At 42.3% G+C, this 21,683-nt stretch overlaps 1 protein-coding gene across 1 annotated transcript; it reads right to left on the reverse strand.

Moving 5' to 3' along the window:
* Positions 1-95: 95 nt before the first annotated feature.
* mms19 (MMS19 homolog, cytosolic iron-sulfur assembly component) lies at positions 96-21,173 on the reverse strand. The gene is made up of 32 exons (XM_079260854.1): positions 21,108-21,173; positions 20,879-21,007; positions 20,307-20,355; positions 20,012-20,112; positions 19,764-19,849; positions 19,575-19,649; positions 18,941-19,010; positions 18,463-18,591; positions 18,301-18,362; positions 16,091-16,177; positions 15,929-16,003; positions 15,542-15,619; positions 15,101-15,239; positions 14,837-14,991; positions 13,565-13,643; positions 10,690-10,815; positions 10,532-10,613; positions 10,330-10,427; positions 10,101-10,244; positions 9,797-9,952; positions 9,523-9,622; positions 9,138-9,240; positions 6,473-6,550; positions 6,245-6,371; positions 6,053-6,159; positions 5,911-5,967; positions 5,637-5,823; positions 3,543-3,625; positions 3,282-3,446; positions 3,092-3,151; positions 1,240-1,340; positions 96-1,101 (listed from the first exon to the last, which is right to left on the reverse strand). Exons 2-32 carry the CDS (start codon positions 20,964-20,966, stop codon positions 1,071-1,073), a joined length of 3,078 nt encoding a protein of 1,025 aa, XP_079116980.1. The 5' UTR covers positions 20,967-21,007; positions 21,108-21,173; the 3' UTR covers positions 96-1,070.
* Between the last annotated feature and the right edge of the window lie 510 nt (positions 21,174-21,683).

A 21,683-nucleotide genomic window follows, 5' to 3' on the forward strand; every position in this document is an offset into this window, starting at 1 on the left:
TACACCCAGTAGGAGCTGTGCTCCACTTTGATTTTTTTTTTTTTAAATAAAACACTTTCTTTATACTTTTGGTTTCAAGTGTCTTTATTTCCAGGTGATATGAAATCATTAAAAAAAACATTTGTGTTACTTTAAAAGAAATTTCTTAAGTTAGACATATTAAACATCGTCTTGTTTCCTTGGCATAAGTCGATGACGTCCAGAACTGACCGACACAATGCAACACAGTCACACCTGTTGGTTTAAACCTTAACAGAATACAAACTTACTGTCACATATCTTAGACTGAAAGTACACAGATGAAACCAGATGTACAGATTTGACTTGAATTCGGTGAATTTGCATGAAAAGTGCAGGAGCAAACAGGACAGTTGGCACTTGAAATTTTCCCCATTTCGCACCTCGGTTTAACATTCATGACAGAAGATTAAAGGTCCTCATTGTCTGCTGGCTTCACTCTTATCTACACCTGTACATCCAGTCGAGAGCGTATCACTGATGTTCCAGTTTCTCCTTTCTTCACACTGGGGCTGATGGTTAAAGTGGATGCTTCAATGTTTTATCTGCTAAACAATGCTCCTTTCTTAAAGTGAATTAAAATATCAGCAGATAAATACTTAAATACTGTTATTTCATTGGCTTAGTTTCCATCTGAAGCAAAGAAAAACTAACTGTTTTCTGTCTATTCTGATATGAAACGATAAGTATGTATATTAACAGGAGGCTCGTTTTAAAGACAAAGCTACTCGCCGACGAATTGCTTGATTAAGCAGGAGCATCCAAAATGATCTATAAATTAAATGAGTTGTGAAGACTTCAGCTTTAAGACTGCAGGTAAAACATCCCATCAGTGCCGACAAACCTCCTGTCATTCCAACTTGGACTGCGCTCCTCAGGTTCAGGTTTTTTACTTTTCTTTGTGCGTTTATATAAAGATACAATCAGTTAAAAAAAAAAATCATTTCTGCATAACGAGGAAGAAGGTGAGGAAGAGGTTGGAGCTGAGCTGCACAGCTTTAATACTTGGTCGTGGAGTTTCTTCTGAATTTGGCTGCATATGAGGTGAAAGATCACCTGCCTCCAGGACTTCCTAAGAGGAACCTGCAGGGAAAATAACAGCACACAGAATCTGTATGTAACAACTGACGTCCATCAAGTACGCGCTTTTCATCTAACTGACAGCTGACTGTCCACATCCTGAAGTAAAACCTAAATGACAGAAAAAAAAGTGATCCTCACCACTCTCCTCGGGCCTGAACGGCTTCTCTCCTCACCAGCCTCTTCTTGTCATCCAGAGGCTGAGCCAGCGCTCGTAGCACTCGCGCTCGAAATGGCAAAACCTGGATCACACAGCAACAAACGCTGAATGAGACACAGATCCGCTACAGGTTCAGTCCAAATACCCACCACCATGGATGTTTTCAGGTTTTCTGTGCAATTTAAGGACAGCTGGTGCAACTTGAGCAAAGATGCAAATATCACAGTCTACAGTCATCTTCATGAATCTGATGTAGTTTTCTTTAAAACAAAAGAACAACTTGGAAAAAAGGAATAAAAATCTTAAGATCTTGGAAATAATACCCAATGCTCCCCATCCTCCAGTGGCTTCCCATCACCCAGTAGCTTCCCACCACCCAGTAGCTTCCCACCACCCAGTGGCTTCCCACCACCCAGTAGCTTCCCACCACCCAGTGGCTTCCCACCACCCAGTGGCTTCCCACCACCCAGTAGCTTCCCACCACCCAGTGGCTTCCCACCACCCAGTAGCTTCCCACCACCCAGTGGCTTCCCACCACCCAGTGGCTTCCCACCACCCAGTAGCTTCCCACCACCCAGTAGCTTCCCACCACCCAGTGGCTTCCCACCACCCAGTGGCTTCCCACCACCCAGTAGCTTCCCACCACCCAGTAGCTTCCCATCACCCAGTAGCTTCCCACCACCCAGTAGCTTCCCACCACCCAGTAGCTTCCCACCACCCAGTGGCTTCCCACCACCCAGTAGCTTCCCACCACCCAGTGGCTTCCCACCACCCAGTAGCTTCCCACCACCCAGTAGCTTCCCATCACCCAGTAGCTTCCCATCACCCAGTAGCTTCCCACCACCCAGTGGCTTCCCACCACCCAGTAGCTTCCCACCACCCAGTGGCTTCCCACCACCCAGTGGCTTCCCACCACCCAGTAGCTTCCCATCACCCAGTAGCTTCCCACCACCCAGTAGCTTCCCATCACCCAGTAGCTTCCCATCACCCAGTAGCTTCCCACCACCCAGTAGCTTCCCACCACCCAGTGGCTTCCCACCACCCAGTAGCTTCCCACCACCCAGTGGCTTCCCACCACCCAGTAGCTTCCCACCACCCAGTAGCTTCCCACCACCCAGTAGCTTCCCACCACCCAGTAGCTTCCCACCACCCAGTAGCTTCCCACCACCCAGTGGCTTCCCACCACCCAGTAGCTTCCCACCACCCAGTGGCTTCCCACCACCCAGTGGCTTCCCACCACCCAGTAGCTTCCCACCACCCAGTAGCTTCCCATCACCCAGTAGCTTCCCATCACCCAGTAGCTTCCCACCACCCAGTAGCTTCCCACCACCCAGTAGCTTCCCATCACCCAGTAGCTTCCCACCACCCAGTGGCTTCCCACCACCCAGTGGCTTCCCACCACCCAGTGGCTTCCCACCACCCAGTAGCTTCCCACCACCCAGTAGCTTCCCATCACCCAGTAGCTTCCCACCACCCAGTGGCTTCCCACCACCCAGTGGCTTCCCACCACCCAGTAGCTTCCCACCACCCAGTGGCTTCCCACCACCCAGTGGCTTCCCACCACCCAGTAGCTTCCCACCACCCAGTGGCTTCCCACCACCCAGTGGCTTCCCACCACCCAGTAGCTTCCCACCACCCAGTGGCTTCCCACCACCCAGTAGCTTCCCACCACCCAGTGGCTTCCCACCACCCAGTAGCTTCCCACCACCCAGTAGCTTCCCACCACCCAGTAGCTTCCCAGCACCCAGGGGGAAGTCTGATGTTTTTCACTGAATGACAAAGGTTTAAAAACTCTGCAGTTTCAAAAGCAAACGAAGACACACTGAATCCTACCTCATGTGCAGGGAAATGGGAGAGGGCATGAACGCATCGAATTGAGGCCATCCGTACATTCTGCAAAAGAAACAAGCAGTAATACTGAGACTTTTTAATGCGTAACCTGACACCAACGGTGTCATATAACATGATCGAACAGCAGAGGGCAGTTTTACTGCGTGTAGGGTAGCTGGAGGGGCTCACTAACCATGACTGGGCTACAGATGAGGGCCAGCAACCGATTAACTAAAGCCTCCAGCTGCTGTATGAGAACTGGTGGAGGGCTGACGAGGACGGGCTCCAGACAGGACAGAGTGGACAGCTGGACGCCCTGATCGGGACAAGTCAGAGCCTCCAGGAGCAGAGAAAGTAACTGGACAGAGGACAACAACAAAACAAAAAGTTTTAGTCACTAGATGGAGTCATATGGCCACTTTTGACGAGATTAAAGCCGTCACATCCAACTTACCGCAGGTAATTCAGTAACTTGAACCTGCTTTGGCAGCTGATTGACTATGTTAGACAGAGCTTTCAGGTAGTTTGGCTTCTTCTCTGGAAAACACAAAAGTTAACGGAGCTTAGATCAGTAAAGACATTACACATGCAGAGCACTGCTGAAAAATATTTTCACTGTCAGGTCATATAAACACATATCTGGTCCAAATCAGGTCTTACAGTCTAATAATCTACAAGGTTGTGAATACAACCTTGTAGATTACAGTAGCTTTAATAGCACGGTATATAAATATTATCCGTCCTTTTGTTACGTCCACACATTCCTTCCAGCTCATTCAAGGGGATGCTAGGGCATTCCCAGGCCAGCCAAGAGACATGGTTTCCTACAACATGGCTGGTTTCTTCACTAGGGTCTCCTCCTAGTGGGGTATCCAGAAGGCATCCAAACCCGATGCCTGAGCATAGACCGTATATGAAAGATGGACGGAGTCTCCGGCGGTAAAAAGTGAAGCCTAAGCGGAAGTGCATCAACTTGGGGCTGCAAAACCAAGCAAATCTTCATAGACTCCTATGTTAAAAAGACCAACTTCACCGCAGAAATAAACGCTTCCAGCCTGGTTCAAAAATCCATTTTCGGTTTATAGATCAGGTTTACCTTCATGACAACTGTGGGGGGAGTGAATTTCTTTCTAACTCGCCCGTTTAAAAGAAATTTAATCTCGAAGTTCGGAATATTTAGGGGCGTGTCCTTTTGATTGACAGGTACCGATCTCCTGCTTCAAGTAAAAAGAACGTAGAACGACTGCAGTTTTTAGCCGGTTAACAACGTGACTTACCTTTAGCCCGCTTACCTCCGTTAGCTGGTTAGCTCCTGTTATCTCTGGGTTAGCTCGATTAGTTCTTAGCTACAGAAAGCTCAGAGTTCGCTCGATGTCAATAATCCACCATGACGTTCACAGCCCCCCTCTCAGCTCCACCTCTTTGCCCATATTTGTATTTTCCAGGCGAGACGACACGCATGACCCTGCCAAGATGGCGAAGGTAGGAACCGCCCACCGAGCTTCAACTCAGCTCTTCAGAAACCTATGTGTCACGTTATGGAGGCTACATCCATCTCTATGTGCCTGAGTCATGTAATCTGGCTCCTCGTAATATGGAGGAGCAACAGTTCTATCTGCGCCCCTGGAGAGAAATAAACACCACCCTGACAGAAATAACACTAAAAGTTAAACTTGTGAATAAATCAGAATTCTCTAACTCTGATGTGTTGCATCACTTCTAGACGCTGTGTAAAGCAGCAGCGTTTGGTTCCAACATGAGAAGACGATTGACAACACAATCATTTAGATTGGATGATCGTGCAGGTGAATGCAGGTGAAGCGCTGACGTTCACCTGCAACAGCGCTTGTCACAGACATGTTGACATGTTGCCATTTAGTACCATGTTGTGTAGCGCCTCCACTATCTTGCAAACATTTGCAGCTGTACAACGGATTTCCTCCTGTGCATCGAGGCACCTCCACCTGCACTTCATCTGCCCGATGGCCGCTACACCACGGCATGTCTGACTGTGGCACACATAGTTCTGTTACTCTGCGCTCTGGGTTGGCAAAAGGAGTGAGTACCCCGACCTGTCAATCACTTCCCTTTGGAAGGTGCCGGGCTTGACTCCAGAGTCTTCCATGCACCATGTTCATCAGCAGGGACAGATAAGTGGTTTTTATAACACGTAGAACTGCTTCGTTTCAGAACAGAGCTCAGTGGTTGATGTTTTACATGGTGGAGTAAGAATATCAAACATTTTCTCATTTATTTTGCAAATGCTGTTAATGTACAACATTCTGTGTGAAAGTTTATATCTGATTTTGAACAAATGTATCAAATTTCACACCATTTCTCTGGTTTTATTTTCTGCCTTTGGTGTCGCCGTTTCCCCAGATTTTGTGCGTACGTCAGGGTCAGAGTTGGCTTGAAGGTAGGGACGTTTTACAGCCAAGTCGTGTTTTTATAAATCCCAAAGGTTGACTATAACTGGCGTACGCCGGGTTTCGTGCGTGCGACAGCTTCATAAATGAGGCCCCTGCTCTTAGGCGTTGAGGCGTCCTACCTTGCGGCGCAGCGTTGAAGCCCTGAACCAGCTTGGCTGAATTCTCGCTGAAGAACCGCTGCCGGTACATGATGCGAACATCAGCGTGGCAGCTGCGGTTCAGGACGTCGGCGGAGTCGCTCATCAGCAGCGAGAAGCTGTCTGCTGCCATCGGACCCAGATCAGTGTCATCCAACAGGGAGAAGATCTGTACGGTGCACAGAGAGGGACAAAATTATGAACGAGTTTTTTCACAGTGAATAAAGATTTGCTTTGCGTCGCTCCGTGTTTCTACCTTGTCAGTCAGTGCCGAGAAGAGAGGGTGGTATCGCAGCAGCAGCGCCTTGGCAACCTGGAGACATGTTTCAAGTTGTTTCTACTTAATGTCATTTACAGTCATCTGAATGGCAGCAGAAGCGAGACGGAGCGACTCTTACCCAGATGAGGAGTGTGAAGGCCTGAGTGCGAACTGGAGAGGAGGTGCAGTCCAACTCTCTGCACACTCTCGTCATCGTCCTCTGAATTAAACCGTTCAGAGAATCACCTGAATAAAAAACAAGAACATCCCAGCTTTGCTCTCCTGCTGTATGTCAGTGACTTCTGACAAGAGTTTAAGCATGCAGACTCACCCTGAGGCATCTTGTTGAGCAGACCAGCGAAGCACTTAGCAGCAGACGTGTAGGACAGCAGGTGGCTGCAGGAGCAGCTCATCTCCTCCAGCTCTGACAGCAGCTGCTCCATGTGGGGAACCTCCACCTAAACGACAGGAAACAACGTCCGAATGCAGCTTCAGAAACGTCAAACAACGACTTCTCAAAGGTTTGTAAGGAAAGCGAAGTACTGGAGCTGAAACTCACAGAGCGAGGTAGCGTACACACACAAGCCATGAGCAGACAAACCAGCTGCGACCGGCTCCATGAATCCTCCTGCTGCTTCTGGAAAACATCACACCACTATCAGGAAAATACTATTCAAATTAATTTAGTCTGAATCTGCATGAGCCAACCCCTTTTCCCCAGGGACCCCCCTCAGGAAGCAAAAACCAGCCATCCTGCCATGTTTGGGAAGGAAAAGGATAACTTATTTATTTATAAATAAGTTATCCGCTTAAGTAAGACAGTCTCAGTTGTCAGATTATGTGGCTTTAAAGGTGGAGTATGTAAGATTTTCAATATTTTCAAAATAAATTAACTAAAAAAATAACTACAATCATAATTAGATAGTTTTTTAAACATGTAGGTTCCAGTCTGTCCATATTTGATGCGTTATTAAATTACAAGTTTAATTAATTGACAAAGACCCTTCTTAAATGTTTTCTGACCAGTAAAAAAAAAAGTACTTTTTTCCACCAGTAGGGGGAGTATAAGCCCATTTATTGTAGAGCGGCTCTCAGCTACAGCTCACAAGCGATTCCTGCCCTCATTGGAGCTGGCAAGGAGGAGGGGTGAGGGGTTAGTTTTGCTCATTACTGCCAACATGTGGTTGTTTGTGGAGGTAGCAGTTTTGTGGTTTTGCTCACAACCTGGTGTTTGCCACCTGGTGGTCGAAAAAAATTGCCCTGAAATCTTACATACTCTGCCTTTAATGATGTAAAATGAATGTATAAACAGATATATTACTATACTAATGACTAATAGTACTATACTGTACTATAATAGTACTAATAGTACTTTAACATTTACTAAATTTCCTAAGTTTGGATTAATAAAGTATTTCTATTCTATTCTATATCACCATAAAGGCCACCGCTCTCAAAAACTAAAACTGAATTTAGTACTAACAGCACATTGTAGAAACAACACTGACATCAACAGTGACCAGACTGTTTCTCATCTGCATATCGTTTTATTAAGTCTTGGCTTTTCAGAGAAAGCACTGAAACAAACACACAACAGAAACTATTTACATATTTACACTTTTTCCTGAAGCTGCTTTTTCCTATTTATTATTCATGCTACTATTTTATCTACTATCCTCACAAATTCTAACTCGGCTCATTTCTGACACTACTTTGCAAGAAAAACATCTTTATCAGGGTTTTAGCAAAGAACAGAAGAACCTCTACAATCTACATATGAGCCAGATGGGTTAAAGGAGTGTAAAACACCACAAAGTGAAGAGGACTGGATTAAGATGTGTGATGTTCAGCCCCCACCTTCATGCAGGAAAAATCTTCTTTATGACTCCTAAAACCCAAACTATCAGTACGGCAAACATGCTGGAGACGGTGCAGGGAGCAGCAAACTATACCGTGTCTTTTGGGAAAGTATGCAAATCCAGAATTACTGGAATGATGTATGGATTACACACTATGTGTTATAATGTGCCAACATCATGCTACATATTACATCTGCAACCTGCCAAAGGATAAAGTCCAGTGTGAGTTCAGTTATCTGCCACAACCCTCATACTGGGGACTATGGTTTGCTGTGGGATTAGTCGCTGGGTTGGTAGGTGGGGGTGATTTTGTACTTTATATGTGTGAGTGTGTGATGAGAGGGTCTGTTTTTAATTTGTCTGAGTGTAAGAGTGAGTGGGTGTACGAAGGCTTGCTTTAATTTGTGGTGAAAAACTTTGTACTGCTTTTTTTTTTTAATAAAAAAAAAAAAAGTGGGAAATAAAGAACATTTAGATTCATTGATTGATCTGTTGGCTGCGTCCTATAGAGGAATTTTTAGGAAATGGTGTTGAGAAGAGCCTTCTGATATCAGGGAATGGGATGGACACAGTGGAGGTTTTCAACATAGAAAGACTTGCATAAACTGAGACGAAAAAAAACCCCCAAAAATAACACTGAATTCAATGTCAAATGGGACAAGTGGACAAACATTAAGTCTCACCACAGAGATGCCACAAGAGACAGACTGATTTCACTGTAGTAAAAGAAATGTACTCCACTGATACTGCTGTTGTCTTTTCTCTTGATAACCAATAAATATTCAATTACAAAAAAGTAGAAAAAACCCTTTTTTGGCTTCATTCCAGCCACAGAGGAACGTGAATTGTGTTTGTTTACAGAAAGACATCATTTTATTATCACTTGGTGATCCTTGGCTGCTCCTGATTGGACATTAACATCAATTTAATCTCTCTGATTGGTGGAAATTTGCTTCATCACACTTTCCTGGTCAGAATAGAGGTCTTTAAGCGACATAATGGGGGGGGGGGGGGGGGGGGGGGGGGGCAGTGATCGAGCAAAGTTTTTCCAGACTTAAAGTGTGCTTCAGGTGTATCTTTTAAATAAGGAACATTGCTTTGCAAGCAGAATGTCATACTGCACTGTAATTAATCACATAAAATATAAAACATTCATTTGAAATTATTTCTCTTTCTTTAAAAAAATGTGTTTTTTAAATTCTCCATTCATTTATAGACGCATAAAACGTTAAAGCTGCTATTTTTACACCTAAAAAGGACATTTTTGCTGCTGAAGAGAGTGTAAAGTATGAAAAACTAGCCTTTAAAGGTGGTTTGTTTTTTTTTTTTGTTTTTTTTTAAATCACTAGCCCACACTCAACATACCCTGAGAAGCTGAATGTGTGAAGGGAAGGAGTTGTCGGGCAAAAAGGAGACGTCACCATTGAGGAAGAGAGAAACCGCCCTGGACGCTGTCTGGCCTGCCAACCTGAGGACATGAAGCAGCTTTAGAGGAAACCAGAAATCTACATCATAAAACCACACATTTCAAAACATATCAGAAAGGGTGATGAGAAAACAGCAGAAATGGACCAAACTGTTCAAAGCACAAGTCAGAAATATGCTGCAGCCTCACAGGTCGCTGCATTTAAATGAGTTCAGACGGGTTCAGATGAAGAGCTTCACAGTGGAGGCGGATTAATGTGTCAGTAAGCGCTCACAGGAAGAAAAAGAAGCGCAAAGCAACAGATTAGACCCAGTTTGTACTGACGAGGGCTGCAGCCTGGAGCAGGAAGCACTGATGACAGAAACCATCGCAGACAGGACTGCCTCCTCTACCAGAGGACTACGACCATCAGATGACTTGTCACCTGCAAGACAGACAGGAAGTATCACAAAATGTTGCAACGTAACTCCCAGCCTTGAAGTTAATGAGTGTAGTTGCAACAGTGGATTAAAAGAAGATAAAAAGATGCCTGCTGAGACTGAAATGTAAGATTAGAGGGAAAGTTAAAGGTAAGAATGTCAGCATCTGAAGTGCTCACCCTGCAGGGCTGCCTGCAGCGCCAGAGACAACAGGCGTGGGATGATGATGTCATGGAAACATCGCCCTGTCTCCTCGCCATCCTGAACCTGCTCTGCTATCCGCTGAAGGCTGCGGCACGCCAGGACCACCTCGTCCACAGAAAAACTAACGCTGCCTGAAATAAATGATTTGTAACGGTGTCATTCGTCTGGAACAAGTTCAGGCTCCATTTTTATGGAAATGTGAACGATAATATGATTGTACGCCATCGCCGTCCTGCTAAAGCACAAGCGCTTTTCTGTTTGGATTAATACAACTCCAACCTGTGTGTGCTGAACTGAGGACCTCCAAGAGGACAGGTGTGCTTTCCTGCACAACACTGGGCTGGATGGACACTGCAGCCAGAGCGGACATACACTGCTGGTGCACTGCATGATGGGAAAGTTGCTCAGACGCTTCTCTTTGGTCTAAAAACCAGACAATAAAAGATAAATAAGGTACATAAAATTCACAAACAGAAAACTTATCTGCGCAGGGTTTGCACATGCTCACCAGAAAACATCTCCTGCTTTAGTCTTGGGATCAGTTTCGTGATGAAGGCTGCTGGGTGCAGCTCAGATAAAGCTCCTGCACACTCCACCACAGCAAGACTGGAGACAGAAGCGGCACAAAGCCACCAGAGATAATAAATCATTTAAGTTAAATTCTGCAGGAGAAAAACAAACAGAAGAAAGTCTGTCCATCATATGCTGACCTGACTCTCTCATCGTCCTCAGTCAGCAGAAGCCTGATCAGGTGATCCACAACCAGCTCGACGTCAGAGTCCAGCAGCAGACCTGAACAGCAGGGAGAGGATGTTTAGGCTGCTTCGGATGAATGAAGCTGTGAACGTACGAGCATTCGTCCCCTCACCTGTTTGTTGTGCCAGTGATGTGAGCACAGAGGTGGCGGTGATCTGCAGGCTGGCGTTGCTCTCAGAGAGCGCGGAGAACGCCATGCTGCACAGAGACGCTCTGTAAGCTGAGAACACGCTTTCATCTGGCGAGAAAGGGTGACGCACCAGAAACAAGGGAAAACGAGTTAATCTTTCTCTGCTGCGGAAGGACAGCAGGATGTTTTAGCTCAACAGCAGCATGACACACAAAACAAGGTGCAGACGTGGCGATGTCTGGATATCCTGCAGAGATCATCATCGGTACATGAATACAGAGTAAATGCAAAGTGAAATTTTAAGATTATCATCAGTCATAATAAGTATTAAAAGTGGAACAGCCCTGACTGATCATTAACAGACTTTCCCATGTGATCAGTTTTAAGACCTTCACACACCTACTCCGAATATTTCCTCAGAATAATTCACACAGCAATATTTCTGTTGGATCAGTGTAAAGTCAATGTAAAATCAAAATTCCATCCAGCGATTTGAAGCTTTACTTTTTTCGAACTGAGGTCGATTTATTTTAATATTCACATCTGATAAGATATATAAATCGACCAATCAGAGAAGGCGTGTTGACATGACTGGTTATGATCTATGCAGGTGTCACTTTAATTCAAACTCTGGATCATTTAGCTTCCCAAAGCAAACAGCCTGCTGCTAAAGCAGATCAGAAAACTGTCCCAGGGACGTCCTAAAGTCCATCCCAAGGCGGTCGTGGTCTAGGTTCAGATCCTGGATTAAACAAACAAGTTCTCCTCTCTCTTCTAGAACAGGAAGAACCCAGCGCCTCTTTTTGTCTTTTCTTTTGCAGCATCAACACACTGTTGATGTGGCTTGATGTGGAATCCACCTTGCAAGCTTGTTTTAGGGTTTTCATCATTTCTTCATTGCACTTAGTGTGTATGGACAAAAACATCAGTAATTCACCACCAAATTATTTGCAATTTTGTACAGTTTACTCTCATTGGTCCTGGTGTTCAAAGGCATTCAGGCTGTTTAGAGAACAGTTTTTACAGTGGTAAATTTCAGTGTGAGTTTATACTTGAAAAGATGGACAAAGTAAGTGGTATAATCTCAACTCCACAGTGTTAAAGTGGCCAGTGCCCCACTCATGTTGCCTCCAGCAAGTCAGGACAATAAACATAAACAACTGGTTAAATGAGGAACCAGTTATGTTTGGTAGGATAATAAAAATAATGGAGGCTTAGTAACTTCTGATAATTTGTGTTGAGATTATGAGCTGGGCTAATTTTACCACAATTTACAGATTGGTATCTGGTCCCCAGTAGGTCCCCAGTACAGAAATAAAGACAACTTATCAAGCTGAAAAGTCGATGGTCACACAATAACATATAAATGCTTTTGACATAAAGTCCTAAATGCTTCATTAGCAGACGCTACAGAAGGTTGACAGTAACGACTTATGGCTCTTTTCCTTTAGTATCAGTTTGTCTCAACTTAACTCACCTCAACTTGTCTCAGCTTGGTCCTGTTTCTATTCCACTACAATTTAGTACCAGGTCTAAAATGGGCGGGGTTTGTGTGAAATCACCAAGATTGAGGACCTAGAGGCAATCTATCTGCTACTTGGTCTGTGGCTCGTTTTCAGCAACAAAATAAAAAAAGAGAGCAAGAGGCAGCTGTAAGTTCTTGATAGATTTTTTCATTTCGTGTCGCTCCATCTAGTTCTCTCTGTATCCTTTCCTCCGCCACCAAGCAAAGAAATGTTCCACCTCAGTGTTGGACCACAAAACAGACTTTTGTTGCACGTTGTCATGAAAACAACTTGCAAGTTGGAGTCGCTCTTCCAGTGATGTCACACCCTGACCCTGCCCTCTGATTGGCCGCACTCCTGACCAATAATGTGTGCTGTCTGGCAACGTCACACACAACCCGACTCAGCTTGCTTAAAACTTAGGCATAGGAGTTTCAAAAAAGTACTGGTAAACGGGGACAAAAGGCGAGTGGACAACCCTACAAACCGAGTCGAGGCGAGTTAAGTTGAGATGAGCTGATACTAATGGAAAAGGGCCGTTAGTGCAGAGAAAAAGAAAATAATATACCGGTACACTCATTTTAGGAAGCGTGAGTACAACCTAGAAAATGTTTTAAAAATGAGAACAAATTTTTCACTGTGGTAAAAATCTGACACAAACCACAATGAAGTGGTTTGACAGGTCTCTTGCTGGAAGGCACCGGGGGGGGGGGGGGGGGGGGGGGGGGTCCTTGGCTGACTTGTTGAATGTTTTTTGATGCTGATAAAATGTGAAAACTTTCTTTAAAAAAAGAAAAAAAGGTCAAACCACTCATTTCAGAAACCATGAACAGTGTTGATTTTTATCTCTGTGTAATTTGGAAAACTCTCTGAAAGCCCAAAACAAAACCAAATTTGCTCAATATATTCAGGTCTGCAAGCAAAACAGACAAATTCTCCTCCCAAAAGCTTTTTATAAACATTTTAAACCCATTCATTTATAATGAATGATTTTTCTTTTGAAAATTTTTCTTTTTTCAACAACAAATCAATTTTTAAATTGTGAAGCAAAAAATCCAGATAATCGATTTTTTTCCGCTTTGATTTCCCACCCCTACTAACTTCACAAGGAGAAAGAAGACGAATACTGGATCACCACACACACAATATATTCATGATCCAATGTGGACTGTGTACAACACCTAATGCTTTTCTACTTCATTAACCTGGAAAGGAATTTAGTTCGGATCATTAGGTCTATTTTGTTATTCTCCTAGAATATTAAAAAAAAAAAAAAAAACGTAGAAAAGTTACAGGATAAAAAAACTGGAACGACACGTAGCTGCAGTGAGACGATGAAAAACAGGACTCACCGTTATCTGAAGACCGGCAGCTTTTTACCGACTGAATGAATCGCTGCACCACCTCCAGCAGCGTCCGTCTGTGGGAACACTGTCCAGGATGAGAAAACAGAGAGAATTCTGACAAAAACTGCATTATTTCCTTCTATACGCAACCGTAGTTCAGAGAGTTAATATCCCACCTTACCATAATATTCCTACGTCACAGTGGTTACCATAGCAAGTTAATTAAAGGATTCAGATCAGCTGGCTTTTAACAGGTGAATGAGAGAAACACCTTGTAGCTTGACAGCGTTTGTTTAGTATAAAAACTACATCGAGAACAACATGAAATAGTTCCTGAACTTTAGTATATTTAGCAAGTGTTGTAAAAAAAATACAAATTTGTTATAAAATGTTTACGTTTCGCGACCATGGTAGGCTATAAGTGGATTAAACAACTCGGATCTGTGCATTTGACGGGAGTCTGGAACACCACGACGTGCAGTTCCTCCGTGAGGTGCATTATAACAGTCTAATGCACGCCTCCTCGATGTTTACTCCTTACTTAATCATATAATAATATTTGCCATTTTTTTAAAAATGTAACTGGATTTTAGTGGATGACGAAATGGAAGAATAGACACAGACATTAATATTGTATATTCAGGCTCCACTAATGTCTGGAAAAATGCATTTAATTTTCAAACGGTAAAAAGGAAACAGAACTAAAACCTGATGTTAAAGTGTCACCTTACATACTTTAACTAACAGATTCTCTAATTAAGAGTCTACAACGTGTTGCAGTAATTTCACCTTTTAAAATGTTTTCATCCACACTCTTCATTAATAGACATTAATATCTGACAGTAAACCAGGACGGGATCAATCAGTGGCATCAATCTGGTCATGCAGCAGTGGTGATCACCTTCTGCTGCTAGAAGCTAGTCGCTTCAACCAAGCCCCGTCTGTGTTTTTCTGTACAGAGATGAAGCTTATGCAGCTGCTGCAGCAGCTAACGGACAGTAAACTACACGTTCTTTGACATTACTCACCATAACTCCCCAATATCACTAAATAAGTCACTAGATGTGTTGATAGTCACTTTTCCTTTGAATAGACTCACTAGAAGGGTCTGAAAAGTAGCTAAATACAGCGCCAAAGTTGCTAAGTTAGTAAAGTTCTGTCATTAAATGCATTAATTTTTTAACGGGCTACAATCCCACATTTAGAATACGAGTAAAATCCAAACTTTCCCCAAGAAAATAGCTTTTGTTGAGTTGAATAAACATCTGTGTGTCCTACCTGTGTTCTGCTGTTGTACTGCTCAATGAGAGAAGGCATAACAGCAGCAGTTATGATGTGACTCGCCCTGTTGGAGCCGCTGCAGGAGGCCTGGAGCAGCTTGGCACTGGGCCATACCAGCTTCAAGTCGGGCTCACACAGGTGATGCTTGCAGTCTGGAACAGCATCACATCTTTAATTTAATATCATAATAAAACGGACATGTTGCACGGCAGTTAATGAATGATATGCATTTACTACATGTGTCACAAAGCTGCAGTCGACCTTTGAGAACGAGTTCCAGGAAGGTGCACAAGGAGTCGTCGGAGTCAGAGTTGAGGACTGAGCGAGACAGACAGGAAGTGAGTGCGGTTAGAGCAGCGAGGGCTGCAGACTCAATCTTTTCGCTGGATGTCTGAAACACCTGCAGTGAAGCAAAAACAGCACTGTTAGCTTCACGGTCAGGTGGGTACACAAGCTGTTTGCTGTCTCTGGAGGGGAAGATTCTTGTTATGCATTTCCACATCTCATTTAATATAATTACCATGTGATTTAACTATACGGCCACAATCTGGAAGAAAAACCTGAAATCCAAACTAAGATGCCTTAAAAGTGTAAAGATGACGAGTCTCTTTTTGTAGTTTTAACATGGATTGAGTGAAAATTCAATGTGAAATATACTGTTTAGTGCATTTCCCGTTGCTTATAAATGCATTTAAAACCCACCTCTCTGCGCAGTGACGCCCACAGTCCCTCTAGGAAGTCAGCCAGGTCTTTGTGCTCATACTGTGACACACAACCAGCCTGAAATACACAACATACAAGCTGAGAAATGTTTACGTCTCCAAGCTGACATACAGAACATCCTTCATCTAATTTAAGTGAAAGGTACTTTATCATTCCCAAAAGAGAAACAACATTACTAATAAATGAGACTGTCGGAATGTACTGGAGGAAGCTGAAGAAGCCTCTGAATGAACACACTTTGCTAAATATTCACCATTTTCTGCAGCATTTTCCTTTCCATGACCAGCTCTATGTTTTGCAGAGCGGTCCAGAGAATAGAGTCTGGCTTCTTTTGTGAGTTTTAGATTTTTGAGATAAATTTCTCACCAGAGTCTGCAGCGAGTCCAGCTTCGCACTCTGAACATCCGAGTCCAGTTTCTCAATGATGAGAGGTAACAGAAACTGTAAGAGAGTGTTAACAATGGAAAAAGAAGTTGACTTACATCCACTAAGTTACTGTACTGTTGATATGAAATGTAGTAATCTAACCTCGGCAAACTTTGGGGTGCCGGTGAGGACGGCCCTCAGCGCCAGAATGAGCTCTTCTTTGGTGATGCCATGGGGGTCGTTGGGAGGCTGGATGAGGTCGAAGATGGATGAAATAGAAATTCAGTTTCACAAAGCATTACATTTGTTCACATGTGATGAGAAAATAACCAGTAAGGTCCCCACAGAATGTTAAAATCAGTCAGGTAGGCCACTGACTACATTCATTCTGTTCATACAAACAGATACATAAACTTTTTTTACACAATGTGGAACCACAGAAATAATCTAGAATATTAGAAATATCTGACGGAAAGTCCTTTCTTCACCAGCGTGAACTAAACATAACGCCGGTGCTGTCCTCTCTTTACGGGCTGCCAGATAGTTTTAGAATTGATTTTAAGATTCTTTTATTTGTTTTTAAGTCTCTAATTGGTTTGGCACCACAGGATTTATCAGACCCTGTTAACATTTATCAACCCTCTAGAGCCCTTAGGTCAGCGGACCAGATGGTCTTCGACGTTCCTCAATCCCTAATGACATCTAGAGCTTTTGCAGTTGTGGGTCCCACATTATGGAACTCATTACCCCTGGATATACGGTCTGCAAACAGCCTTTTCATCGTTAACACTCGTCTAAGGACCCACCTGTTTACCCCAGCCTTTTTTTTTTTTTTTTTTAAATCCATTTTACTCTTTTGCTTTTATTCTTTTTATTGTTACTGATTATCTGAAGAGTTATTTTAGTGCATATATGTGTGTAAATGTATGTGCTTTATTTGATTTATACATCATGCTGTAAAGCACTTTGGCTGGACGCTGGCTTTTAAAAATGTGCTATATAAAAGAAGATGACATTAACATTGACTAAAGATGAAGCAGCAGCTCTAATGTCTCATCTCCAACAGAAACAAATAGTCTCCTACCTCATCTTACCACTCCTGTACCTCATTATTTCACATCTAAAACAAAGCATAGCTAACACACATTGCCAACAACGACCACCCTGGTGAGCTCTCTCTTGCACATTTGATGCTCATAAAAGTGAAATATATTCTGTTTGCTACCTGACTGCAGGCCAAATCACACATATGCCTTCAAGTCCATATCAATCAAAGCTTTTTGTGTATTTGTTACTGAACGATTCTGACAAAGTAGCAGGAGCTCGTAGCTTTGTGCAGATGAAGAGAAAAGTTTGCCGTTCAGAACAATGTTGCCTTTTTTTCTGTACTTTCTGTGGCTTGTTTCAGATCACCATTACTAAATCATCCTGCTGTTAAGGTTCATGGGATCTGCTTTCATTTCAAGAACTGAATTTAACAGAATATGTCAAATCATAAACAATACCCACAATCCCGTGGTGAAAGATCTGCAGTTCGACCAACTCTGACAGCATCAAACAACTAAAGCAAGTGACCAAAAATGTTTGGCCTTCATGATAATCAACTATCACTAGATGACAATGCTAAGGATAATTTTATTATAGTTATATATGACGTGGACAACAATACTTCCTGTTCATGCAACAGTAATTTAGATATGGCTGTTGTTGAGATGTCTCATTCATAAATCAGGATAAAAATAACCAGGTCAGTGTGCAAGCAAAGACTCAGACAGCTGATGATGTAATGACTGATATTGTAGACTGAGAACTACGTAAGAGATACGTAGCACATTTATAGCACATATTCATGTGCTATAAATGATATGACAGCGTGTCCACACACAGCAACATTACAGCACTCTGTGATGCTCAGGCCCTGATTGATCAACTAAAATACATTCTTCTAAAAGTTTCCTCAAAAATAATGTCAATTCTGTTGTTTATTTATTGCTTTTTTTTAAGCAGAAAAACCATTTAAAAAAAAGTTAAAATATTCCAAATGTTGGTCTTCTGATATATTTCTGTTACATGTACAATAGATCTGCTTGCAAAATGAGATTTTTAGTTTGTGGCCCAATAAAACAAATATACTTTTGAACTAAACAAGTAGTAGATACATTTTCTTACATATATTTGGATAAATGTGCAGCTTTATTAATGCGCTCAAAAGAATTTGAATGAACTGTCTTTAATCTGACTTGTGAGGTTGTTGTAAAATGGCACAATATAAACTAAATCAATCAAACCTCTGCAGAGGAAAGATGGATCAGTTTGACGCCACAGGAAAACACTTGAATCCGTAGATCAAGTACAAGTAAACACAGACTCACTGGGGTGAAGTCGATGGGGAAATAGCACGATGTTACTTCAAACAACTCCTCGATGAATTTACCTGAGACAGCAAACAGGAAGATTACAGGAAGCATCACAGTGCTACGAGGACTGAGATACGGAAGAGACAACATGGGGGAGAATGATGCTCGCGTCCTTACCTAGATCGTAACCTCGGAGAATGATGTTTTTGGCAATCTGAAAGGCTAAAAGGAGGTTGCGAGGATCCCTCTCTCCATCCATTGACTGGACGAAACCGAATACAAAGTCCGCCCCCAAACCCTTCAGCTCTGCACAAAGCAAAGCAGGAATTTGTTATTGTGATTAAATAGAACAGAGAGAATATTGCTCGATCCAACATATTTTCCTGATTAACTGAAAGATAATTGTAGGATGGAGCACATGGACCACTACTATATTCACCCTGCCTGTATAAAACATGCTAAAAGATTTAATCACACATTACATGTAGAGAAATTCTAACAGTGTTCACATAACAACAATGATTACTCAGTCACCTACTATTTTTAACCAACAATGTCTTTAATGTAAAACCTTCTTGCTTCCTTCAACAGAGCCGTCTTATGTTGTCAACAAAGTTCCTATGAATCAAACCCAAACCCGCCCATTATCTCTTACCAGCCTCTCTGGTTTCCATGAGGTTGATGAGCATGTTGTAAACACAAGCTCTTTCTGCAAGCATCAGCGACTGAGGAGGGAGGGGGGGGGGGGGGGGGGATATAAGGAGATCATACAGCTGTCTTTACACAAAGTTTTTCTGATGAGTCAGTTTTACTTAAAAAATATGGTTAATAAAAATTAAGGAGCCTCAGAGAACACAGAAAACAAAAGCATCAGAGATTCTTTGAGGTTGTGTAAATTAATATATACAAAAGTACCGTGGCAAGAGGAGAGACAATTCATTTACTGTTTATTTCTGATGATCAGCTGTAATCGTATTAATCTTGGAAATTGAGACAAAAAAAAAAAAAAAGACTGCTTTAGGTATATTTTATGTCAGGGGTACCCAGGCCCTCAAGATCTACTATCTGTAACTTTTAGATACAACCCTTCTCCAACACAAGTTAATCAAATGAATGTCTCATTACCAGATCTCTGCAGAGCTGAATGACAAATGAGGAAAGTCAGATATGCTGGAGTAAGGATGCATCTAAATGTTACAGGATAGTGAATCTCCAGGACTAGACCTGGGCACCCCTGTTTTACATCAAGGGCACCTAATATCTGGCTCTACAGCAGCACTGATCCTCACCTGTACATGGACATCCTGAAACAAAGACCTCAGCATTGACACAGCTGAGCCGGGAGGCAATGCCTTAGATTTTGTCTGGAAAAAAGGAGAAGAGGAGTACAAATGCATATACACTGCTCATAATCTGTTAGGATTTGCAAATGCTGGATGTTTAAGATGTAACTAAAAATCTCTACCAGACAGACTTACCAGAGCTTGGAGCCCCCGTAAAACAGGCGGTGTGATTACGTAATGGTCTTTGAGGCGGTTTTCATAGAAAGCAATAAGCACTTCCACTGTGGAGTAAGTCAGATGGGGAAATACATTGTCAATGTAAGACAACAGACCCTCAAATTGGACTTTTTAAGAGTCTTTTATTTGACAGGCCTTATGAAGTTTCCTGCTTTTTGGGCATTGCTTATACCACTGACAGGAAAAAAAAAAATGCAAAAATGCACCTTCTCTTTCTGTGAGCTCTCCATGGCTCTCTTGTAAAACCTCAGAGAGAAGCTGGACTCCACGGGCTCGGGTTTGAGGCTGAGAGCTGGTCAGACTGAGTCTACAAGGGAATTTATTTTTTTTTTTTTTTTAAAGAAAGAAAGAAAGATTGTTAATGGAAGAACTACATGGGGTCTAAAAAGAGCTCTATAGCTTAGTTCTAAAACATGGTACATATTAAATAAAAATCATATAACAATAGACAATTTTTCATGCTTTTTGTTCAAGTTTTTGGAAAAAACGCTAACAAGTTACCCAAGTGCTTCCACTAGCTGTAGGATTGTAAATTGTCCATCTTTGATACCTGCACAGAAGAGGAAAACACGAGAAGGGGGGGAAGGGGTATCAAGTTAATTCCAGCAAGAAAATGATAAGAAAGCAAACTGCAGACATATAAACAGATCAACAACATTTCACCAGAACTTAACTACAGATAAACTAGCTGCAACGATGGGTTCAAAGGTAATGTAACAGGGTTCATTGACAGGATGCTCTCAAACACAGCAGCTAGCAGGGTGCAATTGGCTAAACCACCAAAAACAAAGGTTGCATTCAATTATAGTCAAATGACACTACAAAATATTACTATCTATGTATGCATACGATGATGTTATAGCGACAAAATTAGTAGATGATCCTGTAATATGTGTGTATTGCTGTTTGAGGTCGTAACACCACATACAGGATGTTGCGGCGCTAAGTTAGCTAGTTAACCATCATGTCCTGTTGCGCATCCTTAAAGCTTGGCTCAGCAGCCTCAGCGGCTTTTCTTTCAAGCACATTTTTTAACAGAAATGTCGAGCAAGTTATGGTGAACGCTTGTTTACCCTTTGCTGCGTCTTTTGCCTTGCTTTCCTGTAGTCCGGAGACAAATTCCTCCACCAGAGACAGCAGCAGGGTACTGTCCGCAGCCATCGTGCTTTTGACACGCCACTAGGACTGCGCATGCGTGAAAACTTGAAGCCGAAAAGGGAAATTAATCAATATTTTACGTTTTTACTGGGTATAATTATTAACAGACAACAGAAAAAAACTCATTTGCTGTGATGTGTGTACTTTTATAGGAGGGAATGGGAAGAACGTGATATCATTGTAGATTTTTGTTAGTTTCTTCTGAGGAGGTGCTGCATTCATGTCCTGTCGGAATTCCAAAAGACAACCATGAATAACAATTAAGCGGAATAAGATTGTAAACTGTGCCAAATAAATAAACGATCAAAGGTTGTTGTTACAAGTAAAAGTACTACATGTGAATTTTCCTTATAGCTGGTATAATCAATAAAATCTACTTAGGTTATATGTTTACATCGAAAAAAGTTGCAATAAAGATTTCATTATGCTGTTCACTCATACAAGCAGGATTTAACTGTTGTTGACTTAGTCGGCGCTCATTTAAAACTACTGTATTTAAAGATGTCCAACTTCATTGAGCGTCCAACATCAGACTATTCATTGTTTGGCTTGTACGGTTAAGAAAACATTATTATATACAACTAAAACTGGTTTAAACTTCTATATTGTTTAAAAAAAAATGTTTAATGGACCTAGAGTCTGAATAAATAACAATAGTTGTCCTGTAAGTTAACTGTAAATAATTATTGTTCGACAGCATGGTTACCATGGTGATTACGA

This window comes from Telmatherina bonti (assembly GCF_933228915.1).
Source record: "Telmatherina bonti genome assembly, chromosome: 21".
Classification (NCBI taxonomy): domain Eukaryota; kingdom Metazoa; phylum Chordata; class Actinopteri; order Atheriniformes; family Telmatherinidae; genus Telmatherina; species Telmatherina bonti.